Source organism: Lissotriton vulgaris, chromosome 4_1, assembly GCF_964263255.1.
Source record: "Lissotriton vulgaris chromosome 4_1, aLisVul1.2, whole genome shotgun sequence".
NCBI lineage: Eukaryota > Metazoa > Chordata > Amphibia > Caudata > Salamandridae > Lissotriton > Lissotriton vulgaris.
In genome coordinates this window covers 1,593,309,854-1,593,335,512 of record NC_141691.1, presented here as the reverse complement: position 1 = coordinate 1,593,335,512, position 25,659 = coordinate 1,593,309,854, and the positions used below count along the sequence as shown (strand labels likewise).

General features: G+C 41.5%; 1 protein-coding gene across 1 annotated transcript in view; it reads left to right on the top strand.

Moving 5' to 3' along the window:
- The window catches only part of ARFGEF1 (ARF guanine nucleotide exchange factor 1), a 1,029,389-nt gene that overhangs the window by 514,118 nt on the left and 489,612 nt on the right, over positions 1–25,659 (top strand). The window contains exon 9 of the mRNA XM_086918014.1: positions 19,358–19,491. Coding sequence (XP_086774140.1) covers positions 19,358–19,491 — 134 coding nt within the window. The remainder of the gene's footprint in view (positions 1–19,357; positions 19,492–25,659) is intronic.

Sequence of the window (25,659 nt, the reverse complement as noted above, 5' to 3'; positions counted from 1 at the left end):
GCCTCCCCTGGGGCGGGACTTCCGCCTTCTGCCCTTCTCGTCCAGACACTTTGTGGGCGCGGGCTTCCCGCAGAAGGCGGAAGTCCCGCCCCAGGGGAGGCTGTGAAACGCTGTAGCAGGAAAACGAGTGCTGGGGTCTCTGGGATAACAAATCGGGCGCTCCCGCTTTACATCCCCGTGTGCCAAGTCCTCTTGTTGCACATGTAAGTAGCAATTGTTGGACAAAAAGATTTGTAATTCGGACTCATTGATAGCATAAATCGATCCATGCTTCAGGAAGAAAGGTACGTCAACCCACCCCTCAAAGAGGAAACCACATCTGCAACAGCTGAAGATAAGAGAACATTTCCTGAGCTTTGGCAAGTTTCTTTTGCGAACATAAAACTTGCCAACTCTGTGATATATCCTTCTTCACTTTCCTATGTATTAAATGCTCAGCCGCCCATATGCATTTGAGCCAGCCATCTTTATTTGGCAGTAATGAACTTCAGATGTTCTGCAAGGTAGGGGCACAGAATAACTGTATTTGTTAGGGGGAAACAGATATCGCATATGAAACTCATACCATAACACGTTTTGAGACCATTTGCGGCATGTAGATTTTGTAATGTTACAGTACATCTGTGCTACAGTGTCAAGATAATGTTAGTACTCTGCATAGTTCTTAGCCCGGTCCTTATCGAGCCAGGAATATGTAACATATTTTGGGGTACAACAATTAACAAATGACATTTAACCTGTAGTGGTACCCACCAAAGCATTTCAAGTTCTGTAGGTGAACATAACATAGTGTGTATAGACTGCGTATTTAACAGGTATTGCTGTGCGTGTTTTGCTTCTTCTCATATAGCTCTCCCTCTCACGTTCACTTTTACACGTTGATTATCACTCACTACCCCACACAAATTATTGAGCAAATATGCTCCTTATCTGCATCTGTTTGTGTCTTCAGTTACCAGCTGTGTACTTTCCTATTCAGGCATAGGGGAGATCTAAATCGACTCCCAAACTCTCTACATCCTTTTGTCACTCAGCAGCAGGGACATAGCTTCGGGGGAGGGGGGATGTTTGGGGGTGTAACCTCGCTAAATAAATGCTTTCTTGGCTTGTTAGTTGGGTCTGGGGCGCTGGGTCTGGGGCGCTGAGTCGGGTCTGCTATCTCTGTGTTGGTTTTTTTCTCTTCATGAGTTAAGAATGAAAGACAAAAAACATGAACTTTGATGTAAACGAGAGAGACCGAGATATCCACCTGGTGGCTGAGTTTAAAAATTTGAAACGAGATGGCCTGGAATTAATACCATCTTCCCTGCTTGGCCAAATTGTGTCATCATAGGCAAATATTTTATTACACAGCGCCTCCTTTTTTCTTTATTCCCACATGTGAGCGCACTTTTAAATAGTTGATTTCAGGATGTACGCTGTATGAGTATCTCTTATGCTTGATTTAGTACACTGTAATGTTGCTCCATTCTTAATAAGAATCTAGATCTCATTTAGGCTTTATATGACTAATAACTTGCCTCTTTTCTTAACATACTAGTGTCATTTTCTGGGGGGTGTGGGGAGAGGGGCCCAGCAAGCACAAGCATTTACAATGTAATAGGTCTCGCATTATTAAAGTTTGAGCTTTTGGCATTGAAAATGACAATGCCTTTTATTCCTTTTTTTTTAAAGCTGCAATTGGTGCATAAACATGCACTTTGAACGTATAGTCCTTGCTTACGATGAGCAAGGCTAGCAGTAAAGGAGACTGCCAACCTTGCTTCTCATAAGCATGGACTATAAGTTCAAAGTGCTTGTTTGCGCACCGATGCAAATGAATTAAAGGCATTGACATTTACAATGCCAATAGCTCAAACTTTAATAATGCGAGACCTATTGCATTGTAAATGCTTGTTTTATATATATTTTTGGGTGGGAAATAAACTACTTGATAATTGTTTTTTTTTTCCAGTGCATTTTATTGACTTTTAGGAAAAGAATATAACACCTGGCTTACGCCACCAACAAAAGCCATACTGAAGTCACTGTCATTATTCCCAGATCTCTTACAAATTGAAAGGTTAACAGCCATCAGCCACTGGCATTTTTTTGTATTGTTGGCTTCACGTAGAAAGCTTTAGGTTATTTGTTAGCCCTAACCTCCCTATCCTAACTTTACTCTTCCCCAATCTGAGTACACCAGCCCACACTGTTTAAATTTTACAGGGCAAACCCCCACCACATAACAAGCTACAAGGATAAGTCATCATTGTTCAGAAGCCATCCATCTATAACAACCCAGTTCCTTCAATTTAGATGGGTCGTCCTTCACCAAAGGCAATGAAGCAACATATTTAAGGATCCCACTTTTCCGCAAATTTCTTATCAGTCTGCTGTATGTCATGCATGTGTTTGTCATGGTTTGTAATTTGCTACTTTTCTGCTTTCTATAGGGAAACCTTCGAGGAATCATTTTTTCCCAAAATATTTCAGTTAGCCCCTTAAACCCCTCTAACGTGAGCGAGTAGACCCCTTATTAAAAATAGGACCGTGTGACTTTGGCTCAGTGTCAATATATAGCCGCACTTTCTCCAGACACCTCTGTCAGCTACCCCACCATCTCATCTATGTAGCTCAGCATTTCTTTCCAGAATATCTGAATTTTAACGCAATCCCGCAATATGTGTAGGAAGATTCCTACCCCAGTTCCAAATCTCCAGCACCTGTCCAATCGGTGTTTGGTTACATTTTCGTTAGGTTACATTTTCTGTGCAGTCTGTGAGGCATGAGGTAGCATCTCTTCCACAGTTTATGTTCTGTCTCCCTGTTGGCAACACTTTGAAGCTGTTTCGATATACCCTGACAAACCCCTTTTATTGGGCCTTGGTGAACTCTCTTCACAATTCTAGCTCCAGTTGTGTCTGATAATTCCACTTTATACTGTTTCTCCCAGTGTTCAGAACGGTGTATATGTTTGAAATCACACCCTTAGTGGATTAAAATTTTCTGAAATATTTAAAAAACAGTCAGTTGTCTGGTGACTGCCCTTTTATTGCATGACTGAAGAACCCAGTGGCGCAGTTGTGCATACAGCAGTTTTTCATGCTCTGTTACCCCATGTGTGTGTTTACACTCCATTAAACAACTTAACGTTGGCCTTTTCAAACAAGTCTTGTAGGCTAAGGCACTCCCCCAATTGCCATCTTCCAAATCTTTTCCCATCTAAAGCGGAAGAAAAGAAAAACTCACATTTTAATGCAGATGGTCAAAGGATCACTGAAACGTGGTGCAACCTGCCATAACTGCCCTCTGTCCTATAATTTGAGGGACGTTTTGGTTATGGGTGATATATAGAGATCAATCGATCTGTGCTTCTTTAAAACCCACAGTGTATCTCATAGGGGTTTTCCTAATAGTACCCACTCTATGTCTATCAACAATTACCCATAGATGTGAAGCATAGTAATACTTTAATATATGTGGGCAGGCTATTCCCCTTTTTCACATGGTGTCATAAATACTTATTTTTGTTATTCTAGCCCACTTGTGGGCCCATATGAAAGATAGCAAACTCTTTTGCAAAGATCGGATTTCAGATATTGGTATCTTCTGAAATAGATACAGAAGACGGGACAGTATGCACTTTTTAGTACATTTTATACATTCTAGCCAGGATACATACCGTCCACGCCATCTGACTAGGTCCAACATCATTTGTGCTTTCAAGAAGAGCCAATTAAGCCTTGCCTAATTTGTTATTGTAATTGAAATGTTAATGCCCAAATATCTAATACTAGGTATGTTTTAAGACTCTCTACCTGGTCTACTGGGAGGTTGATGTAAAGAATTTCTGATTTATCTTTATTAACATTGAACCCCGATATCTGCTTGAATATTTCTAAGGCTTTTATGACCTCTGGGAGGATAGTTTCATGGTTTGTGAAGGTAAGGAGCACTTGTTATTTGCTATGTTATTTCGATTTAATATAGCGCACGACTCATCCACGGATATCGGCATATTGTCTGCAAATGAGCTTATTTTATGTTCAGTGAACCTAAACGCCCTACTCCAGGCTAATATTGTACATGCCCTGCTGGTGGCTCAATGGTCAGGGCGAACAATAAAGGTGATGATGGACAGCCCTGCCTGGTCCCTCTTTGCAGATGGATTTCTTACGAGTCAATGTTGTTAACTTGTTCTCTAGGTCTCGGGCTGTGGTAGTTAGCAAGATCTATACTTTCATCATGGTCCCTCTTCCTATTTTATTTAGGATGTTCTACAAAAACTCCCTTCTCAAGCTCCTCTTCTGTATGTAGCATAATCATGGTAGCTAGTATCCTAGTGACTTTCACCTTTTGCTACGCTCTGTCTACATTGTCAGAGCCATGTCATCCCTGTACAAATCTCACTTGGACCACATTTACGATAGCTGACTAGATTTTATCTAACCTAGAGTTCAACACTTTTTGTTTTTTTACTTTCACCTTGTGTAAGGCCACTTCCTTCCGCTGCGATTACTGCTATGTAAGACCTTAGTGCCTGGACTCTGATGCCAAGGAGATGGTCTGACTTATTACCCTTTTCATAGATGGCTTGTTTTAATCTAATCTAAGGTGGGAATGTCCCTGGCCAGTTTAGTCGTGGGAGAGATTTAAACATTTTTTTTTAGACTAAGTAGTTGACTGATCTAAATTGAGTTCAGCCACAATATGATTGTAGTCCCTTGATGATCGCTCTGATCATCCCTCTAATACTCACCTAGAGACGCCCAAGTGCGTGAGCAGATTTCGGTGTCCTGGGTCATTCTCCTCTATGTAATTAAGTATACCTTTCCTAATTTCCTCCTTACTGATATTGTTGTGTTCTTATCTAGGACCCTAATTCGATATTCCCGATTTATGCCCTTGTGAGGTTATAATCAATAATGGCCTAACAAAGGCATAAGAATCAGATTCATATTCAGTAATAGCCCATGCAATCCAAAGCACAGCACGGCTACTCCCATCGACTCCTAGAAAGCACAACGCGTTCTTTAAACAAACCAAGCCTCTAGCAGCCCGGGAAAACCCCCCTGCTTTTGTTTTGATTTGAACAAGAACTCCTGAAGTCCTGCAAGAACTGTTAGTTCTTGGTGACGTCTTATGTCCAACCTTACGTCAAACCTGGCACCTTTCAGGTATAAAATACCAACAGTTGCCTTAAGCAAACACCTGGTGGTTTGGAGCAGAGCGGCCATCTACTTGCCCGAGAGCCCAGCTGATGCGAGTGCCCGCGGAAGCCACCCCTCCTGTTTGACGCACTGAGAGAGACGCTGTCTTTTTCTCCAGCCGAGAAAATCCAGCTCCGGTGTTTCCAGCCTACCCTTGCGGGTTGCTGGAATATCGAGTCCTGAGGAAATAGAATGTGGGAGGTCTGGTATCTATTACCAAGGTACGGAGCTGACTAAACCCTTAGGAGAATTCTTGATGCAGATTCCTGGCAAAATTATCTTAACCAACTTAACTTAACATCGCTACTTACTTGTCCCTTCCCACGTATTAGGCTTAGGTCAGGTAAACCGGGGTAGGCGTAGTTAGAAGCACCAGTTGAGCCTTTTAGTCAATGTATTCATGTATGTATATATTTTATCCATTTTAAAGTATCATATGGCTAAGAAACCATATCAATATTTTTACAGTATTATTTCATAATACTACTTTTACTGTACGCACTCTACTTTACTTTAAGTATTGCAATTGTGGCACTTCATTTCTCTTGCATGAGAAAGAAGACTGCTCAATAAATAACACCTTTTTATTGAAAACGCCTGTCTCTCTATTTCTCTGCACTCTGGTGAAACTAAGTATGCACTGCTGACTGAGTGAAATATCTGTCTATTGTTTTCACACAACTCTAGAGATATACTCTTATTCTGAGGGAGCAAAGTTGTCATGTTTATGCGGTTGTCGGAAACTGAATCCCTTCTTGTCTGAGCCAGGGAAGGTTAAACACCCCTCTTCATTCAAGAAAGTTTCCAGTGACCTCTGACCTAGCTGGCGCAAACCTAAATTAAGTTTAACATAGTCAGTAGAGACCTAGATTACCTCAGTCCTACGTCTACACTGCTGTTTGTTATTCCAATGCGCAGAGCCTATTGGGAAAAAAGGAACTACACTACATGGTGCCCAACGTTTGGTAAGGCGATAATCTAACGCAAGACAGTAGAGTAACTCAGTCGTGCTTTTTCACACAGAACCCTTTTCCCGTAAAAACTCCAATAGACGTCTGGAGTGGGTGAAAGGTTAATATCCGCCGGAACTCAGTAGGATGAGAATCCTATGTGTTAGTTTCTGGTTTTGATCAACGTTGAAGGATACAGTGTTCCAAAATATTGTGCACCTAATCTTTGTTTCCTCGAAACTCGATCTGCAACAGAAAACTTTCAGTCAGTTAAATTGCAGAAAGTGACGAAGAAAGGGAGCGAGCAAGAATAGCAGCTCGACTCTTAGAGGAAGACACAAGTCTTCATGAAACCGAACCAAATGCTATACTCATTCCGGTCAATGTAAGAAGAACTATAACTCTAAAACTTCTAGAAAATGGCCTGACACCACGAGGTGGTACAGTCATATTCGTGATAGAGGCTCACGAATATTGGCAGACAGAGGTATTCTGTTCATGGATACACTTTCCAGCAGCACACGCTACGACAAAAGTCTTCCACTATTACAAAATAGAGGAGAACTCCGGATGAATACACTCCTTTCGAGGAGAGTGAAATTCCACTAAAATACCAAGAGCACCTGCTCTGGTTTAAAGGCGCCCTAAAACATAATGATTATATCACCAGGCTCGGTCCACTAGGTAGACCAGGAGCAACGTGGCCGGTTCTAGCCAGCTACACACCACATCCAGACATTGATAAAATTTCAGTTCCTGAACTTTTAGCTCAGCTAAAACTCTTAATTAAAATACAGACAATTAGTCCAATATGTCATGCGGATTTCAATAGTCCAACCGACATTTAACATTCCACAGCAGACCCCTCACCAGGGGAACATAACCAAAATCACACCACAGAACATACAATCATGTCTTGGTAAAGTACCCATAAAACGGGAACAAATCCCATTCTGGTTAGCACAGAAAATTACTCAAATAGAGGCAGTATTCCCGGATACTACTCCTACTGAGAAACACAGAATTCTGACTATCTGCCTCCCGATGGGGATCGCACCACATGTGGAGGACTGTGACACTTGGGGCACAGTCTTTGCTTCCATCTACACAAAACCACACGGTGTCCCGTCTATGGTGGTCATACCAGATGTATTAAGACAGATTCAAAATGAATACGGTTCAGCACCAGCTTTAACTCTGGGTATGAAATTACTAAAAGACTTCAAGCTGGTCTCGTCTATATTATTAGCCAACATAAAAGGTGAAGCAGCATCTGTGGCAATCCGCCAGAAACTGAACGAAACGGATATAGCAGCCCAACCATTGGAACTTGTCAGAATTATAGAAAAATCCTATGAAGAGCTAGGAAGAGATAGTTTGGGTGGGAAACCGATAAAACCCCAACTAACTGAAAATCCTGAAAAAACATTTATTAAAAATAATTTAAAAACTCCAAAAAAGAGTTGGGAAGGTAATAAACAAACCATTCCCAGGGAAAAACGTTTCCAGTCCAGAGGAAGGTCTCCTCAGCGTAGAGAGAGATCTCCAGGCCAAGAAGACAAATGTCCCCAAAGGGAACCCTTTGAAAAAAGATACAACCTTAGAGATAGGGATAAAATAAGAAAAACAGACAGATATCAAGATGTTGATACACGTCCCTCTAGATCATTCTCACTGAACCCTTCTCGATCTTTCTCACAGAAATCGGAAAGAAGAGGGCGGTCAGAACACAGAGAAGAGCACGCCAAGTCCAAAGACAAGAAACCTGCTCATCAAAGTAAAAAATTACAATTTCCCAGAAAGAAGGTAGCAAGTATTAAGATTAAACATGCCGAGGATACTGAGGACACAGCTGAAAAACGGAGAGTGGGCACAGACAATGCTAGACAGCGGAGAAGAAGTGACCATAGCTCACAAGACCCTGATGAATCTTCTGGAGACAGTGGACACAAATGAATACATTCAAGTGGAAACTGCAGACACATGAGTTAGTGTGCCCCATAAGCTATATGAAATAACATTACGTATAGAGGGAGATAAAACCAGGAAAGTAAAAAGTCTCTTTTGGGAAAAACTTTCAAAAGACTATGACATTCTGTTAGCTGAAAAAGACTGGCCACCAGAGTTTGTCAGGGAGTGCCCTCCTGGCGAAGAAATGATTATGCCTGCCTTCTCGAATCATATCCCGATTCGTAAAAAATATACTTATGCAAGAAAATGGACAGTAGCCTAAGCTTCTGCTTTGTACAAAAATCATGTAGGATGGGATGAGGACTCACCTCACCACAAGATCCAGTTTAAAAAATCAGCCCACTGCACAAAGGCAGTACACAGTTAAACAAGAAGCTAAAAATCAAGTTAGGGAGATCTTAGATCAACTTGAATATCAAGGGGTGATCGAAACATGCACCTCTCAAATGAACAATCCTTTGTTTCCTATCTCCAAGCCAGACGATTCATATCGTCTAGTTTTGGACTACAGACACCTTAACTCTGGTTGTAAAACATTTGCAGTACAAAACTCACATAGTGCAGCACTAATGAATAATATTGTGCGCAAAAAATATAAAACAACATTAGACATCTCTAATGGATTCTTCTGTCAAAACAATGCACCAGAAAGCAGGTATTTCACCGCTTTCTCAATATTTGGGTCGCAAAAACAATTTATCGACTCCCACAGGGATTCAAGAATAGCCCAGGATTATTCTCAGTAAGGGTAACAGAGTTACTACAAATATATGATGATGAAGCATTATCATATGTCGATGACATCTATCTCACAGACGATGACTTGGAGACTCACTTAAAAAGGGTGAACACCATAATACTTGGACTCGCCTCAGAGGGTTACAAATTCAACACGAATTGCCCATCTAACTGTCCTATTTTTATCTTATGAATTATCAAGTGAAGGCAAAAGCCTGGCAGACAATTTCTTAGAGAAATGTGCTATACTCCAAGCTCCAAAAACGCTGAAGAATTTACAATCACTACTAGGTTTCCTGAATTTCGGAAGAACATACATTCTAAATTATGCTGAGAGGGTTAAACCTCTCTATGAATTAATAAAACCAGATTTCAAACAATCCAATTGGACTCAGAAACACACAGAAATTTTGAGATCACTACAAACAGACATGTTAACTAAAACAAAATTACAAACACGTGAGAACACACGCAATCTTGTAATCCGAGTCATCCCAGGAAGATGCGGATTCACATACCTGACCTCCAATGAGGGAGAAACGGTACCTATAGCTTACAAATCACATTTGTACACTGAGGCTGAAATAAAATTCAGTTCTACAGAAAAAATTCTAACTGCGGTTTAAACTGCTGTAGCAAAAGAAAGACCCCTAGCCCAAGGCAGAGAATAGCTGTTTTTTCAGCAGAATCAGCCCTTGAGGCATTGACAAGTCCTCGTAATCTGGTTAAAGGGGTATTAGATCGAAAATGGATAGAATGGGAAAATTCATTTGCTACAGAAGACGTGAAATACTATTTTGACCCAAAACTGAAAAAACTAGATGATCTAGTATATAAACACAAATATCCTCTGCCAGCTGAAATTCTGCCTCTAGAAAAATATACCTGCGTAATCTATATGGACAGATTCGCACAACACTATGATGTTGAAAATATATCCTATGATGCAGCGTGCGCGATTGTTAAAGGTCGCTGGCGCTCTGGTAAATTCAAATCAATGATTACCAAAACTGAATCACTCAGGAAGTGTTCTGCACTGCGAGCTGAAATAAGAACTTTAAAGATGGCGCTTGAAAATGCTGATCGCGAATCCCCCACACTAATAGTGCGCGATTCGTATTTCTGCGTCAAATCCTATAACGGTGACAATCAGACATGGATCAAAAACGGTTACAAAGATGACACAGGTGCTACAATAAAGCATGAAAGGCTTTGGGAACAGCTAGTTCTTTTACAGAAAGAACTACGAAAGACTCACGTTATACACGCATTGAGTCATCGACGTGATGGCGTTCACGTTGCAGGGAATTCATTGGCTAACACAGCCATAGCGGAAGCGGCTCGCCCGGCTTCCGTAGCCACTGAAAAGGGTTCAGAAAAACACATAGATGGGGAAACCATGCTTGCGGTAAAAGCCTCATTAGAAGGCGATTATTCAGCATTACCTCTCAACTATCCACTCAGTAATACATACATAATTGATGCGTTCCGTTTGCTCGAATCCCTGGAGTGGGGGATAGGGTAATTCCAAACACGAACCGGAGAATCTTCTTACTACAAGAAGCACATATGGGGTTGGGTCTGAGGCACCAAGAGATCCTGAAATCTCTGATGGAACTACAATCGGTGTACTGGTGGCCGGGAATGAGCGTAGATATCTACTATTTTGCAAAGAATTGCAAGGACTGCAACAGAGATCGCAGTTGTGAACCGGCCCAGCCTGTAGCCCAGATACCACTATTAGATAGCATCAGGCTATCTATATAGCAGAAATCCAGTCGGAGAAATGCGTCCCCATAATAATTAAGACTGAATTCACTTAAAAATGTAGACCCAAGCACTCGGCTGACGCCAGAACTGTTATAAAAGATTTGCGAGTCTTTATCGGCACATATGCAATTGGCATGCTACATTCTGATCAGGGTCCTCCGTTTAGCTCTCGAGCTTACAAAGAGGCCATGAACAGTATGGGCATCGCATTGCGGTATTCGTCTCCCTTCCATCCTGAGGGAAATGCGGTTGTGGAAAGAAAAAAAACGGGACATAAAGCAATCTATAACGGCAAGGGTATTAGGTTCAGGTGATGGGTGAGTCAAACATTTAACAAGTGTCCAACGTAGTCTTAATAATCTGCCAAGAAACTCTCTAAAAGGTCTCACTCCATACGAACTATTGTTCGGAACTAGAATGCCTATTCAGGACCTAGATAGTCACACTTCAGTGGTAGAAGAAAAAAAGCTTTGATATCAAATATCGTTTGGCTGTTTTACAGGATCTAAATGAAAAAAGAAAAAACCTGAGTAACATAAAGTTGAAACAACAGTCGACATCCACTGAAGAAAAACCACCTGTCCCAGCAAGGCCTGTCTGGATTCCAAAGATTGGGGATCTGGTCAGAGAAAAGATTGCGGTAAAGAAGGAATTTGGGCCTTCATACAGAAAAGCAGTACCTGTCTTAGCTATCAACGGAACAAGATCAGTAGTACTACCGCCCCTTGCTGGTAAAAAGGAGAACCAAGTTGTATCCATCAACCAGGTAAAACCACAATCATGTGGCCAATAATAAGTAGTAGGCCCAGTGAACTCCCAAGAAATAGCAGAATACCAAAGTTTGCTACAATCCAAGAGGCTCATGCTGAGAGACTAATCAAATTGGAGAAATCAGCAATGAATAAAAAAGGACTGTGCAATAATGCCATGGAACTGGTGCCTCTTGAAACCCAAATAATAACAGTTTGTCAAGAAACACCAATCTACAATGATGTAGCCTCAGACTATTCTAATGAAACAAAGAAAAATGCAAAAGCAAATGAAAAATCCAGAAGCAATTCCAACAATTGACAGAACTACATCAGGCTACTTCATCAACTTTGACAATTTCTCTGAAAACCCAAGCGAACATGAAGAAACGCCTCCAACACAAAGTTTTAAAAACAAAGTAATTGAACTTTTCCAACAACTGAAAAAGACTTACCTAATTTAACCATGGATTGAATTTTGGATTATGTTAGATGTACTTTTCCTCCTGCTTTGGCTCATCTTGGTTATATGTTTGGGAAGATTCATTGAAGGAAAATATAGTAAATGGACACAGCAAGTCAAAACATCAACTTGGTCCTAAAGCCACACACATCTTCTCACATCGAGAAAAGAGAACTGTCATCAGTAAACATCACAGCCATTCCAATACCCGGTGGGGTAGCATGGGACAGAACTGGTTATGACATTTTGGGCCCGGTCGAGCTTTTAAAGTATCCCCACCAGTTCAAGATTTCATTAAGTGATTTTGTAACACCTAGTACCTTCTCTGATGACTGGGACTTTGAAAACATTAATAATATGATGTCAGATTTAGTAATGTCAGCAAAATTTACAGAACAAGATTACTTGCAGGGTTCGTCCAATTATGAAGAGCTTTACTGCTACAACCATTATGGCGATCACTATTTGCATAAAAATGCTCAGCCTAGAAATGTTTTATCTTTTTACCAGTGGGAACACTGTCCTACTCCACCGTTTTCTGATAAATTCCAATACTTCTCATGACTTAATAACAGTGACCCAAGAACGTTTTATTTTAAAATGTCAAATAGAACAGGAATGAAAACAATGTTGACAAATACTAAATTGATTTATTCTGAAAATTTTTATGACAAAATGTCTACATTAGGTTTTGAAATTTGGAAAAACACCATTGAAACAAAAACAATCTGGGGTTCCAAAGATTGGCAAGTACAAGGCCTAGAAGCACTGTTTAGGGCCTGCATGATCCCAGAACAAATTATTTTCTTGAATGACACAATTCAACAAACTACTTGTCTTGGCCTTGCTAAGATAAAAGACATGAACACACCGTCTATTCCAAAACCCATGCCTGATAGTGACAGCACTACTGATGTGGAGATAGACTTTTCTAATATTTTATACCAAAACAGAACACATACTGATTGGAAAAAGTGGTTGATCTGGCCAACAGACACGAATAACTGTCAAGATAGATTCCTGAACAAAAAACAGGGGTTCAAAATGACCAGACCCTAGATATACCCAGAGACAACATCCAGGGATAGTTACAACACACAGTGTAGGGAAACTATGCCTTGAGTGGCTACAGAAATCCACACTGGCTGAAATTAAGCAACACTCGACTTTACTTAAAGACGGTGCTGACTTGCGTGATTTCTTAATGGGACCACGCAAACAGCGTCAAAAACGTTTCATAGTGGCCGGTATATACGCTGCATACAACGAAGCATGGAAAGTAATGCAAATTGAGACAGCAGAAAAACTACGAGAAATTGATCGTATTAATTTGGAAAAATCACTTTCTGTTGTGGACAATGGGTTAACGACTCTGTCTTCCAGAATATATTCATTGGACAGTATTGCATCGTCTGCCTTTGATATAATAGAGCAGGATTTACTAATGCTACAACATGGTCAGTCTCAATTACGTTCTATTGTACAGCTTGGATGGACGTTGCAAAATCTGCGTTCAGGCTACGTACCATGGCGTTTAATCAACACAACTTCATTATTCGGTCTCTTTAACCTTACTGATAAACAAATCAGTTTGGCACAAAAAGGACCAGATTATACAATCCTGAGCATTGAAAAACTCGAGAGATTACCATTGACAATGTCAGAAAGACCTGTCATTGAATGGATAATACACGGAACGATTACAATTCCGATAACAACTTTCCAGTTTAACTACTGTCAAGAGTATATACCAGCAGGCCAATATGAAAGGTTGGGTAAAGAATACATCAAATCAACCTGGGATTTACCTTATACACACAGATTTTATAGTGAAGGAAACAGAGAGGTATTTCTTAGTGGTAAAAATTGTAAAAAATCACTAAGAGGTACACTTCTGTGTCAAGGAATTTATTTGCATGGAGCCTGCGAAGGGTCTTCAAATTACCTTTCATGTCACCTGCATGGCAAGCCTGCAAAACAGATAGAGCCATTTTTTAGACCACTTTTTAATGGTAGTTAGATTTTAATAAGTTACCACAGCTGTTGTGGCATGCTGCCAGGAAAAGCCTATCTGACAACTGTAACTTCCAGGGCCGTTTGCTGTATGCAAGTATTGTATCCACACAGCAATCCAGATATGGGGGCTGCGTTATGGCCTCGGTTGAATATCTCTTCTATTCGATTGATACTTTAAGCAGAATGAAGTCTATTCTTTTACAAACAACTGTGCCTCTAACATCATCAAAAGAAACATATGATCTGCAAGTAGCAAGGACAACAGCAGAGATACATATCCTTTTATCAACAAATTGCCCCGTACATTTCGTAGAAGTATTAAGCTAAATCTTAATCATGTCTGATATCAGTGGCATCGCACATGTATTTAAGACAATTTTTTCGGGACTGTTAACAGCATTTGAAACAGTTCTGGACATCTTCCCGAATTTTGTCCATTCTGTCTTTGGCGGCCTACCCTTAATCTTGGGACTCGTGGCAGGAATTTTATTTTTGCTTCTTCTGCACCGATATGGCAAGCCAATCCACAGGCAAGACTCTAGCAACGATGGAAGAAACGATCCTAGCAATATGATACCGAGACCGTATCACTAAGGTCCTCGGATTGGCCCGGCTAAGAGATCTAAGTGCAACCTGGTTTCTTTCATTGAGACCAATCTGGCAAGATTGCATCATACCTGTGCTTCGATGTCTGCTATGCGGAGAAGAATGCGTGTTGGACATCTGTCTTACACTACAATCAGCAGTACCAATGGATATCGATACTTTGCTAGGTCCGGTAACGACTCATGCATCGTGTTGTCCCCAGCGGCTACCGATTCTGATGACGGCATTCGTTGAGACTTCACCACTACTAGTATGTGGCGGTGAGGTAAGAGAGGAAAGCAGCACCGAACAGGTACAGCCTTCTGTGAGCATTGCTGATCCAACCATCGATGATAGCACTCATGTAGAGAACTGCACAGTTGCAGCATTTTCATACTTGGTCGAACTTTCACCTGATGTGGTAGACCAATTTTTTGCGGGTATGTCTAAGATAATGTTCTCTCCAGTCAACGAGAATAACTCTTAATAAAAACAATGAGCACACAGCGTTCCCTGAATTCGGCCTTCAGTTTTTGATAAACAAAGCTACAGAAAATATTTGGAACTTTTCCCCTGAAAGCGAAATTATTTTTGCCCATATTTTCAAAATATTTACTTTTTTGGCACATGGTACTCTGCTTTAAGTAGAACTATTCTTAGAGAACAGAGCTTCTATTTTAGGATACTAGAGACAATATTTTACCTCAGCCTCTAGCACATATACAGAAATTTGTACAAATATGTGATGAATAGGTCTCGACTTTCTTTTCTGTATTTAGAGCCATTTCATGTGTAATTTTTGCAATTCGTTCAGCTGATATATTTATGCATTTCTCTGAATGATAACACTGCTTGAAAAGCGTACAGTACAAATACTCATTTCCGTGTATTTACCGCATACCATTTCAAATGCGAAATATGTATTTTGGGGTGGGTCGTAAAAAAACACATGCACCTTTGAATGTTTATTATTGCTTAGTTTTAGTAATGATGGACATCAATTCGTGAAGTGGGTGTTGTGTTCTTATCTAGGACCCTAATTCGATATTCCCGATTTATGCCCTTGTGAGGTTATAATCAATAATGTCCTGACAAAGGCATAAGAATCAGATTCATATTCAGTAATAGCCCATGCAATCCACAGCACGGCTACTCCCATCTACTCCTAGAAAGCACAACGCGTTCTTTAAACAAACCAAGCCTCCAGCAGCCCGGGAAAACCCCCCCTGCTTTTGTTTTGATTTGAAAAAGAACTCCTGAAGTCCTGCAAGAACTGTTAGTTCTTGGTGACGTCTTATGTCCAACCTTGCGTCAAACCCGGCACCTTTCAGGTATAAAATACCAACAGTTGCCTTAAGCAAACACACGATGGTTTGGAGCAGAGCGGCCATCTACTTGCCCGAGAGCCCAGCTGATGCGAGTGCCCGCGGAAGCCGCACCTCCTGTTTGACGCACTGAGAGAGACGCTGTCTTTTTCTCCAGCCGAGAAAATCCAGCTCCGATGTTTCCAGCCTACCCTTGCTGGTTGCTGGAATATCGAGTCCTGAGGAAAGAGATACCAGACCTCCCACATTCTATTACCAAGGTACGGAGCTGACTGACTGATTCTTGATGCAGATTCTTGGCAAAATTATCTTAACCAACTTAACTTAACATCGCTACTTACTTGTCACTTCCCACGTATTAGGCTTAGGTCAGGTACACCGGGGTAGGCGTAGTTAGAAGCACCAGTTGAGCCTTTTGGTCAATGTATTTATGTATGTATATATTTTATCCATTTTAAAGTATCATATGGCTAAGAAACCGTATCAATGCTTTCACAGTATTATTTCATAATACTACTTTTACTGTCTACGCACTCTACTTTACATTAAGTATTGCAATTGTGGCAATTCATTTCTCTTGCATGAGAAAGAAGACTGCTCAATAAATAACACCTTTTTATTGAAAACGCCCGTCTCTCTATTTCTCTGCACTCTGGTGAAACTAAGTATGCACTGCTGACTGAGTGAAATATCTGTCTATTGTTTTCACACTACTCTAGAGATATACTCTTATTCTGAGGGAGCAAAGTTGTCATGTTTATGCGGTTGTCGGAAACTGAATCCCTTCTTGTCTGAGCCAGGGAAGGTTATCCATCCCTCTTCATTCAAGAAAGTTTCCAGTGACCTCTGAACTAGCTGGCGCTAACCTAAATTAAGTTTAACATAGTCAGTAGAGACCTAGATGACCTCAGTCCTACGTCTACACTGCAGTTTATGTTATTCCAATGCGCAGAGGCTATTGGGAAAATAGGAACTACACTACAATATAATCTCTAAAGTAACACATTTGTGGTCTGCAGTGCCCACGATTGCCACAGATTCTCCCCCATTTGACCTCCAGCTTAGAAAGGTCGGATGCAATGCCTCTCTCCATCCTCACCTTAAGCAGCCTATCCAACAGATTCCTAGAAAGGAATAGATACTCAGTGCGAGTACAGGTCCTTTAAACTTGTTAGTACAAGGACTAATTCCTCTCCCTGACGTATGCATACCTGGTAATTGCTTTTCCCTACCAAAAAAAAACAAATACTCTCCTCTTCATCTTTCAGACTTTTGTTGTAGAAATTCCTAGCGAAAAAAGTGAAAATGTCTTTATCTGTTTCTTTTGAAATTTCAAATATATTTTACTGTGTTTGCTACTAGCAATTCTGTTTTTGATTGAACGTTTTCCAGTAAAAGAATTGAAAATTCCCACATTAGTTGAGTTGGTAAAAGTTGTGGCATAACTGAACAATTGCGAATTGGACTGCAATTAAAACTCTACACATCCTAAGCTGTTTCCGTGGCATGTGTCATTAACGTTGCAAAATTCTGTCATTATTTCTTGTGGAAGAGTAATGTTTCTCTGGCATTCAGTAAACCTCCAACTTTCCACCAAAAATTATACCCAGGCACCTCTTGTGATTGGTAACATTTGTTATTGGTAATTACAATCAGTGCCTTAGAACAAGTCAAAGGTAGTTCAGATTATAGGTCAATAAAAATTAAATTACCAACTAAAGGTAAAACACAGTATAAGAAGAAGTAGAGTTATTCAGCCCACTCAGTAAACAATGGATATATACTTTATTCACTGCCTCAGAATGGTGTGGATATTCAGAGGTGGTACAGGAGAGCTGGAGGTTTACAAAGTAATCTAAAGATTTTGACTAGGGGCATGTTCCAGATTGAAGTATGATAGTGAATTAGAGGCTAGGAGTGGAGGATACTCTACCCAGATGGGATAGCATTAGTTGCATAGAAGAGTGGTACATATATATTTTCTTTTCTTCTAGTGCATGCTGAATTTGATTGTTTCAGGGCTCTTTGGCTCAAGTAAGATTTTGTACTCTTGAGGTTTGAATTAGTGCCATTTTAAGTATTTTTAGTGTCCTGGCAATAAATATTTTTAGAGTTTCCACCTCAGAACAACTTCATTGCCCATTCTCAGCTAAATAGACAATGATGAGTTAGAATGAGGTAATGACATAAAGAGGTAGACAGAGTGGAGAGAAGGTATAGATCGATATGTATGAATGATAGAGAAGCCAAAAAACGGGGCTATATGATGAGGTACAGAAAGTAAGGTAAAGTAAAGAGTAATGAGTCAAAGAGGGTTGAATGGCAGAAAGAGAGATGAGTTGTAGCTAGAAAAGTGATGACGCAGAGAGACAGAGGTGAGATAGAAAAAGAGGAGAGGTTGAGCAAGGGAGGGTGACTTAGAGAGGTGAAGATAGAGAGGTGTGAAAGTAAGATCTATAAAAAGAGCCAGAGGAGAGGGGAAATGGAGAGTGTGAGTTGAAATAGAGATGGAGGTAAAAGAGAGGGATATGAGAAAGATGACGTAAGAGAACGTAGTGATAGAAAAAAGAGGTAGATGATGAAAGGCTAAGTAGTGAGAAAGGAGTATGGTAGTTAAAGAGTAAAGGTAGAGGAAATAGTCAGAAAGAGAGTGAGAAGGGAGGTGCAGCGGGTAAATTGAGAAGTTAGATAGCAAAAAGGTAGGATAGAGAGATCAGGAAGTGAAGAGATGTGGGTTGGAGAGAAAAGAGGCCAACACAGGTATGGTAGAGATAGGTCAGGTAGAGGGGATCATAATAAATAGTGAGGTAGAGAGACGGCTAAGAGGGTAGTGAAATTAAGAATTAAATTTGGGGGAGAGGGGATATAAATGGAGAAAAGATACAGAGTGGTGAGATAGAAAAAGATCAATGATGTGCCTAGTGCTGCATGAGGTAGAGAGAAAGTTAAGATAGAAGGGGGTCAGAGGTAGCGATGTAGGGATAGGCACAGGTTGATAGAGGCAAAAGTGAGGTTGACCGAGAGACAGGTACAGCGATGTGGGGTGCAGGGAAAGAGGGGGATAGTTTCATTGAGATAAGTACAGAGAAAGAAAGCTAAATAAAGGTGGATGAAGTGGAAGAGATGAGTTGAAATAAGGAGGCAGATCTAGAAATATTGCTATTTAATGTGTCATGCTTAAGGGGCCAAGAGTTTAGTTTGGTCAGGCTGGGTTTTCCCAACAGTCAAATAAAAGTAAGTATGTATTAATGCACCCATTTATCAATTACCATGAAGGACCCTGGTTGGCGGGGACCCAATTTGCCCATTATTTAAAAAGAATCTGGATTGAATTCACCCGCACCTGTGTACGTTTAAGTCTTAGACATTTTTAACACTTGGTTAATTCTCAAAGCAAGCCATGAGCCTCTTTGACTGTACATGCACATGTAAGTGCTTTGATTTTTTTGAAATCTTGTATTTGGCAAACCAGTGTTGACACCGACATGTTATGTACTATTATATACTTTCAATAATGCCCATCCATAACACAAGTATTTCAGGTCATTTTAATCTTACGCTTTACCTTACTGTATGTAATATTGTTTTATGTTTCTAGGAATCTGGAAATACTTCAGGGTCTTCCCCTGGTGCTAAGTTCTCCCACATTTTACAAAAGGATGCCTTCATAGTCTTCAGGTCACTTTGTAAGCTTTCCATGAAACCTCTACCAGATGGGCCACCAGATCCAAAGTAAGTGTAGTGAATAGATCAACTGCATTGTCGTTCACTCAGTTTCTATAAAACCCTGCTGTTCAACTGTATGCTGAGGTATTCTTCCCAAGCCTTGTGTTTTAAACGCAAGGCATATTTATGAATGAGCCACAGATACTTCACATTTTTTTTCAACGTGAAAGGTAACCACAAAATTATAAAGAATGTGTTTTTTTTTATTTAATATAAATAAGGTGCCAAAGAATGAAACTGTGTTTTAATGAAAATTGTTCGCTGTGTGGCTTGGCTTGTCATTGGATGTATATTTCTAAAAGTCTGTGTCTTCTGAGATGACCAGAGCATGAGAGACTGGAAACCAGATCTTAACACTCACCATCTTGACAATGAAATAAATGATGGGATCTACTAGTAAAAAACAGTTAAGCAATTTGAAGAATGCAAAGTTATTGTTTTCAACTCTGATTTTGGGGGAAATGAGTTGCACAGAGTGGGACCCCAGATGAGAGTCTGCAAGCAAGTGTTGAAAAAAGGGGCAAGGAGCAGATGGCCTATGAGTAAGGTCCATATTGGGATGTATGAAAAAACTTCACACCAAAGACATTGAGGTGTTCTCAAGTGAATAGATTTATGGGAAAAATGCTTGATCTTAAAGGAGATTCTGGCAAATATCAAATACCAATGGTGAATTTCATGAAGCGGAAACATGATAACTCTTACTTAAACTTAGAAGCAGATATACAGGAGCATTCTGAGCCGCTTTCAGAAAGTGATTAGAAAGAGAAAGGGCTATGTAAATCTGGTTTATATTTTTTATATTTTCAAGGATGAGCTGGTTCATAAAGACAGATTTGTGAAGAGTTTTAAGGGAGGATATATCTGTGACATTTGAGCTGAAAGTCAATGGAGTTAGTGGCAGGTTTGACTTAAGGTTGGAAAGAGACACTAGGGGCAAATATAACTGGGTAGTGAGCAGGAAGCAGAGAAAATATTGTGCTGTGTAATGATACCGGAAATGGTAGATTATGTGTATTCAGTGAGCTGGTCATCATTTGGTCTCTACTGATAGCAGGCAACCCTTTTAGCTGCAAATGTTGCTCAGAAGCCCTGTAAGTTCTTTTTTTTATATTTATTTTTATTAAGTATAACAAGCAAGGCAAGAAAACAATATACAGAGTGCTTTGTTCAAACGAGGCCGGATAAACAGTACATCAAATAATCAGTAATCACTATAAGGAAGGGAGGGGAACAGGGACGAAGCAGTAAACACACAATAATGCAAACATTAATGTGGGGTCAGGGGGAGAGTGGGATATCGATGTTATCCACTGCAGGTGGTGTACATATGTCTCCATGATACCTGTTCCATGGCCCCCACACTCTTTGCCATTTCCAAGGGCGGCCCGGGCTAGATATATCGTTTTTTTCCCTACACATGCACCAGTCCATGTTTTCCTTCCATACTTCAACTGTAGGTGGCCTCTGGGACCCCCACAATTGTGCAATATCACGCTTCGCAATCATGGCCCCCAGGGTTTCCCACTGGGTCTGGGCTACGTTGTAATCTGTAGGCTCCCAGACATTTAACAAGCAACGCCTGGCCTCCGGTAAGAGAGCAATACCCATAACCTCTTTCATTACTTCATACACCCCGTTCCAATAAGCCGCAACTTCATGACATTCCCAAATAATATTTCATTTCGTCTTTATTTCGACAAGAATAATGTCATAAAAATGTACACAATAAAATTCATCATAAAACATTACAATTGTTAAAAAATACAAAGGTACAGAAACCATACAATTCATTCAATAAAACCATTTGTCTAAGATCAAAGGCTAATCACCCGAAGACACCTCGGGTCACCTCCCCCCATGTATCATCTCAGCAGTTGTACAGTTAGATTTCATCACAATTTACCAGATACTTTCTTCTGGTATTCCACATGGAAGCCAGGAATTTCGTGACCGTAAAAACAATTATTGGTGATAAGTCTGTTTTTAATATTCGGTAAGAGTTAAAACACTCCCTAATGCACATGTTTTTGCAAATGGGGATGATCCCTTTCTTCCTAGAAGCCTTGTAGGAGGGACAGAAAAAGATTGTGTGTAAATCGGTCTCTAATTCATTCCCACACGCAGGGCAGTTCCTGGGGGCGTTAGGGTGCCAACGTGAGGTCAGAGCTCTTATTGGTAGGGAGTCATATCTCCATTGGAGGTATAGCTTCCTATGACCATTAGGGCTGATGATGTCAGAAGCAGTCTCCAGTTTATAATGATCTTTTAGAACCAGGAATGATCTTGTTATTGTTCCAGTTTGGGCATTTGATAGACAGGCCAACAATTTTTGATCGTAATACAGACTAACTAGCTCCCTTCGAGATATGCCCCTACACGCTTCTTCAGGATTAGACCATAATGGGGAGTAACCTAACCTGTCAAATTCCTGCCTGATATATTTCAGCCAGGAAAGATTCCAGACGTTGGGAGCTTTTAACAGTTCTACAAGCTTACGCCTATAACTGGCGAGTTCAGGGGTAACCCAAAGACGCCTCCAAAAAGTAAGAGGCTTGAGTCCCAGTTCTTCCTTGATTGATCAAAGTCCCAAGTCCATCCTAAGGGGGAGTAGGGGCGTACTAGGAGGCAGGGATACCAACTGCCTAAGAAACCTATTTTCCGTAGTGATGATTGCTTGATGGCAACTGTGGCCCCACAGTTCCCCACCATAGGTCACCGCTCCCCATGCCTGCATTTTATAAATTTCAAGTGGGGGAGAAATAGGTTTTGAGATAGTTTGTTTTAGGAGTTTAAGGATCCCCCCTGCTTTTTGCAAGAGTTTTAATTGGGTTTTGGTCTGATGTTGTGCCCAAGTCATATTCTCATTAAGAGTTAGTCCCAAATATTCGAAAGTTTGCACTCTCTCCAAACGAACACCACTTATAGCAGGATTAGGGCGGGATGTTTTCGGTGGATTAAAAATCATGAATTTCGTTTTGGAAGTGTTTATTTCTAATCCCCGGTCATAGCAAAATGAGACAAAAGCATCCAAGACTCGCTGAATACCCATTGGGGTCTTAGCCAACAACAGGGTATCATCCGCGAACATAATCGCGGAGATCCCTGTACCCGCAAGCCTTGGAGCGTCTCTATTTGTGACCTTATTCAGGTGGGTGATCACTCTGTTGACATAGAGGCAAAACAAGGTCGGCGCCAAAACGCAACCCTGCCTTACCCCCCTGCCAACGGAGAAGCTAGATGACAAATTGCCTTGTTACCCACACCTGACCCTTGCAAAATTCTGTGAATGGTGACGTATTAAAATATCTAAAAGGGGAGATGGAATACCTAAATCCCTCAATACACTCCAAAGTTTTCCCCGTGGGACCAAATCAAAGGCCGCACGGAGGTCAATGAAAACAGTGGAAAGCGAACCGCCCTGGACTTTGACCGTTTTCCAGAAAAGCATGTTTAACCTGAAAATCTGGTCGGTGGTGGATACATTCCTTCTAAAACCTGCTTGATAGTCACTTAAGATTTCTAAGTCTTCAACCCAATCTAAAATGCGATCCAGAATCAGCCTAGGAAAGAGTTTCTGGGATACATCTATCAGGCTAATTGGCGTATAGTTGGCTAGGAGGAGAGGTGACCCCTTCTTGAAGATAGGGACCAACTCGACTCCCAGCCAAGTATTTGGAGGAGCAATCCCCCCGAGAACTGCATTAAAAACTATCAGGAGATATGGGGCTCATCTCCGGTTCCTGTTTATAAAGGTCCCCCGGGACCTTATCCAGCCCTGGAGCTTTACCCGCTGGGAGCTTAGCTATAGCCGCTCGGACCAAATAATATGAAGAATTGTCCCCACCTGTCCACATCCCCGCTTACACAGACCCTCCTCAGAAAAGCCCATCCGAACCAGATGGGGACCCATGATGTACACCCTTTGAAGAATCTTAACCTGAACCAGCCGAAGTCTTGCTGGAATCGCGCCCTCCTTGGGAGAGGAGATCGCCGATTGCCAGTCCTCGTCGTCCAATTCAAGGCCGTCACGGACCCAGAGATCACGTAAGGGCAGCAGGAGGTCCGACCTATCATTGATCAACTTTTTATAGACAATTGAAATAGTACTGTCTGGTACATGACCATCCAGCAATCTATCTTCAAGCGGGGACGACTCAGGGACCGCCTCCCCTATCGAAAAGACTGACATCAAGGCATGGCGAACCTGGACATAGCGGAAATACTCAGAGTTCCCTAATTCAAACTCCGTCCTTAAAGTATCAACTGATTTCACTTGTCCCTTAACCCAGAGGTCTCCCACCTTGCTAATACCAATGAGGTCCCACTTATCAAACCCCTTAGTCTTCCACAGTTTACCAAGTCTATCAGAGTCGAAAAGTGGGGTCACTAAAGTCAAGCGGTCCTTCCATCCCATCGAATTAGTTTCATCTTGCCATATATGAACTGCCGTCTTCGTAGGCCCCGACAATGACTTGACCACTGATTTTGAGTATAGTGCCCTATAGTAGTTACCCCCAGGCAGCAGCCATCTATCCATAGCGAAAGCAGGGTTTAATTCGGGACCATACATACCGTGAATAATGGCCCCCAACTGAGACGCCCAATAATATCGTTTGATGTCCAGGAGGGCAATACCCCCATCGTACCATGGGAGCGTTAGTTTGGCCAGCGCAATGCGAGGTCTACCATCCCATATCAGTTTCCTTTGAAGACCCTCAACTTTACGAAAATAACTAGCAGGGACTATATCAAGAGTGTTTTGGAGGGCATAAAGAAAACGAGGCAGAGACATCATCTTAAAGAGGGCCGCGCGTCCCAGCGGCGAGAGCGTAAGTCTACGCCAACCCGCGACGTCCTGCTTCAATCTGGTCAGAGGTGGGAGAAGATTCCGCTCATACCGAGTCACAGGGTCCATAGAGACCCAGATACCGAGATATTTAATTCCCGTCTGTGTCACCTGGATGGGGCAGTTACGCGGAAGGAGGGGGACGTCACCAGAAAGAACGTACAAATAGGATTTTGTCCAATTGATAATCAAGCCTGAGTCTCTACCAAAAGAGGCCAGGACATCGCAGAAAACCATCAACGATTTCCTGGGCGAGGTCAGATATAGCAAAATGTCATCTTCATAGATAGAGATGCGATCTTCATACTCAGAGGACCACCGAATACCCCTCATCGAGGGCTCCCAGCGGATCCAAGAAGTCCTGTAAGTTCGATACAAAGTTTTTTTTTCTTTTTGTTTTTTTTTTGGTGTAAGACGTTTATTGTACATTATGTAAGTTACACAGCGTCGCGCCAACAACCCGGAGGCAGGCCGCTATATAGATAAATGTCACAAAAAGAAACAGTTTGGCGCATCATGTGATGTGCCATGAAACGTTAGCATATATTACAGTGTGAAGCATTTAGTAAGTATGTGTAACAGTAGCTAAGTAAATTGTCTCACATTTTTTAGGGGTCAGTAGACGTGTAGAACATTCTCAAATGATCGGTGTTGATTTGTCATAAAGGCATGTGTACCAGCATGTAGTACAATTAAACAGTGCGGATAAGGCCGTGTCTACAGGCTCCTTTATCTCTCCCCCCCCCCCCCCCCCCCCCCCCCCCACAACAACCTTAAAAAGAAAAAAAAGAAGAAAAAACTAACTCAGGTGCAGAAATGAAGTATCGAATATGCATAGTGTTAATTGTGTGCAGGGTTGTGCGCATTCGGGCGAGGTGTCATTCCAACAATATTCGGCGACATCAGGAATCACAGCGGGAGGGCAGTTGATTTCTACATGGGGGAGGGGGTGGGGGGAAGTCGCAGATTCACACATGGGATCGCCCGGCCAGGGAAGGGGACCGCAATACAAAGAAGTATAGCCACATACAGTCTCAAACAGGGCATCCGTAAGTCCTACTTACAGCCGCAGAGTGTCAACCCACTCAGATACTACCCCGACATGAGGCACCGCGTGCAATTTCCAGACTTTCACCCCATATCATCAGAGATTTCCACAGCGGGCGAGTGCCCAGAGGCGGAGGAATACTCTCCCCCCCTAGACCACTGCATAAATGGCTCCCATATGTCTTTAGGCCTGGAAGCGGTGGGCATCGATTCCCAGTAGTGTGTAAGCTGCGTGTTTCCGTAAGTTACATCTCTCACCCACGCGGTGAATGTAGGCA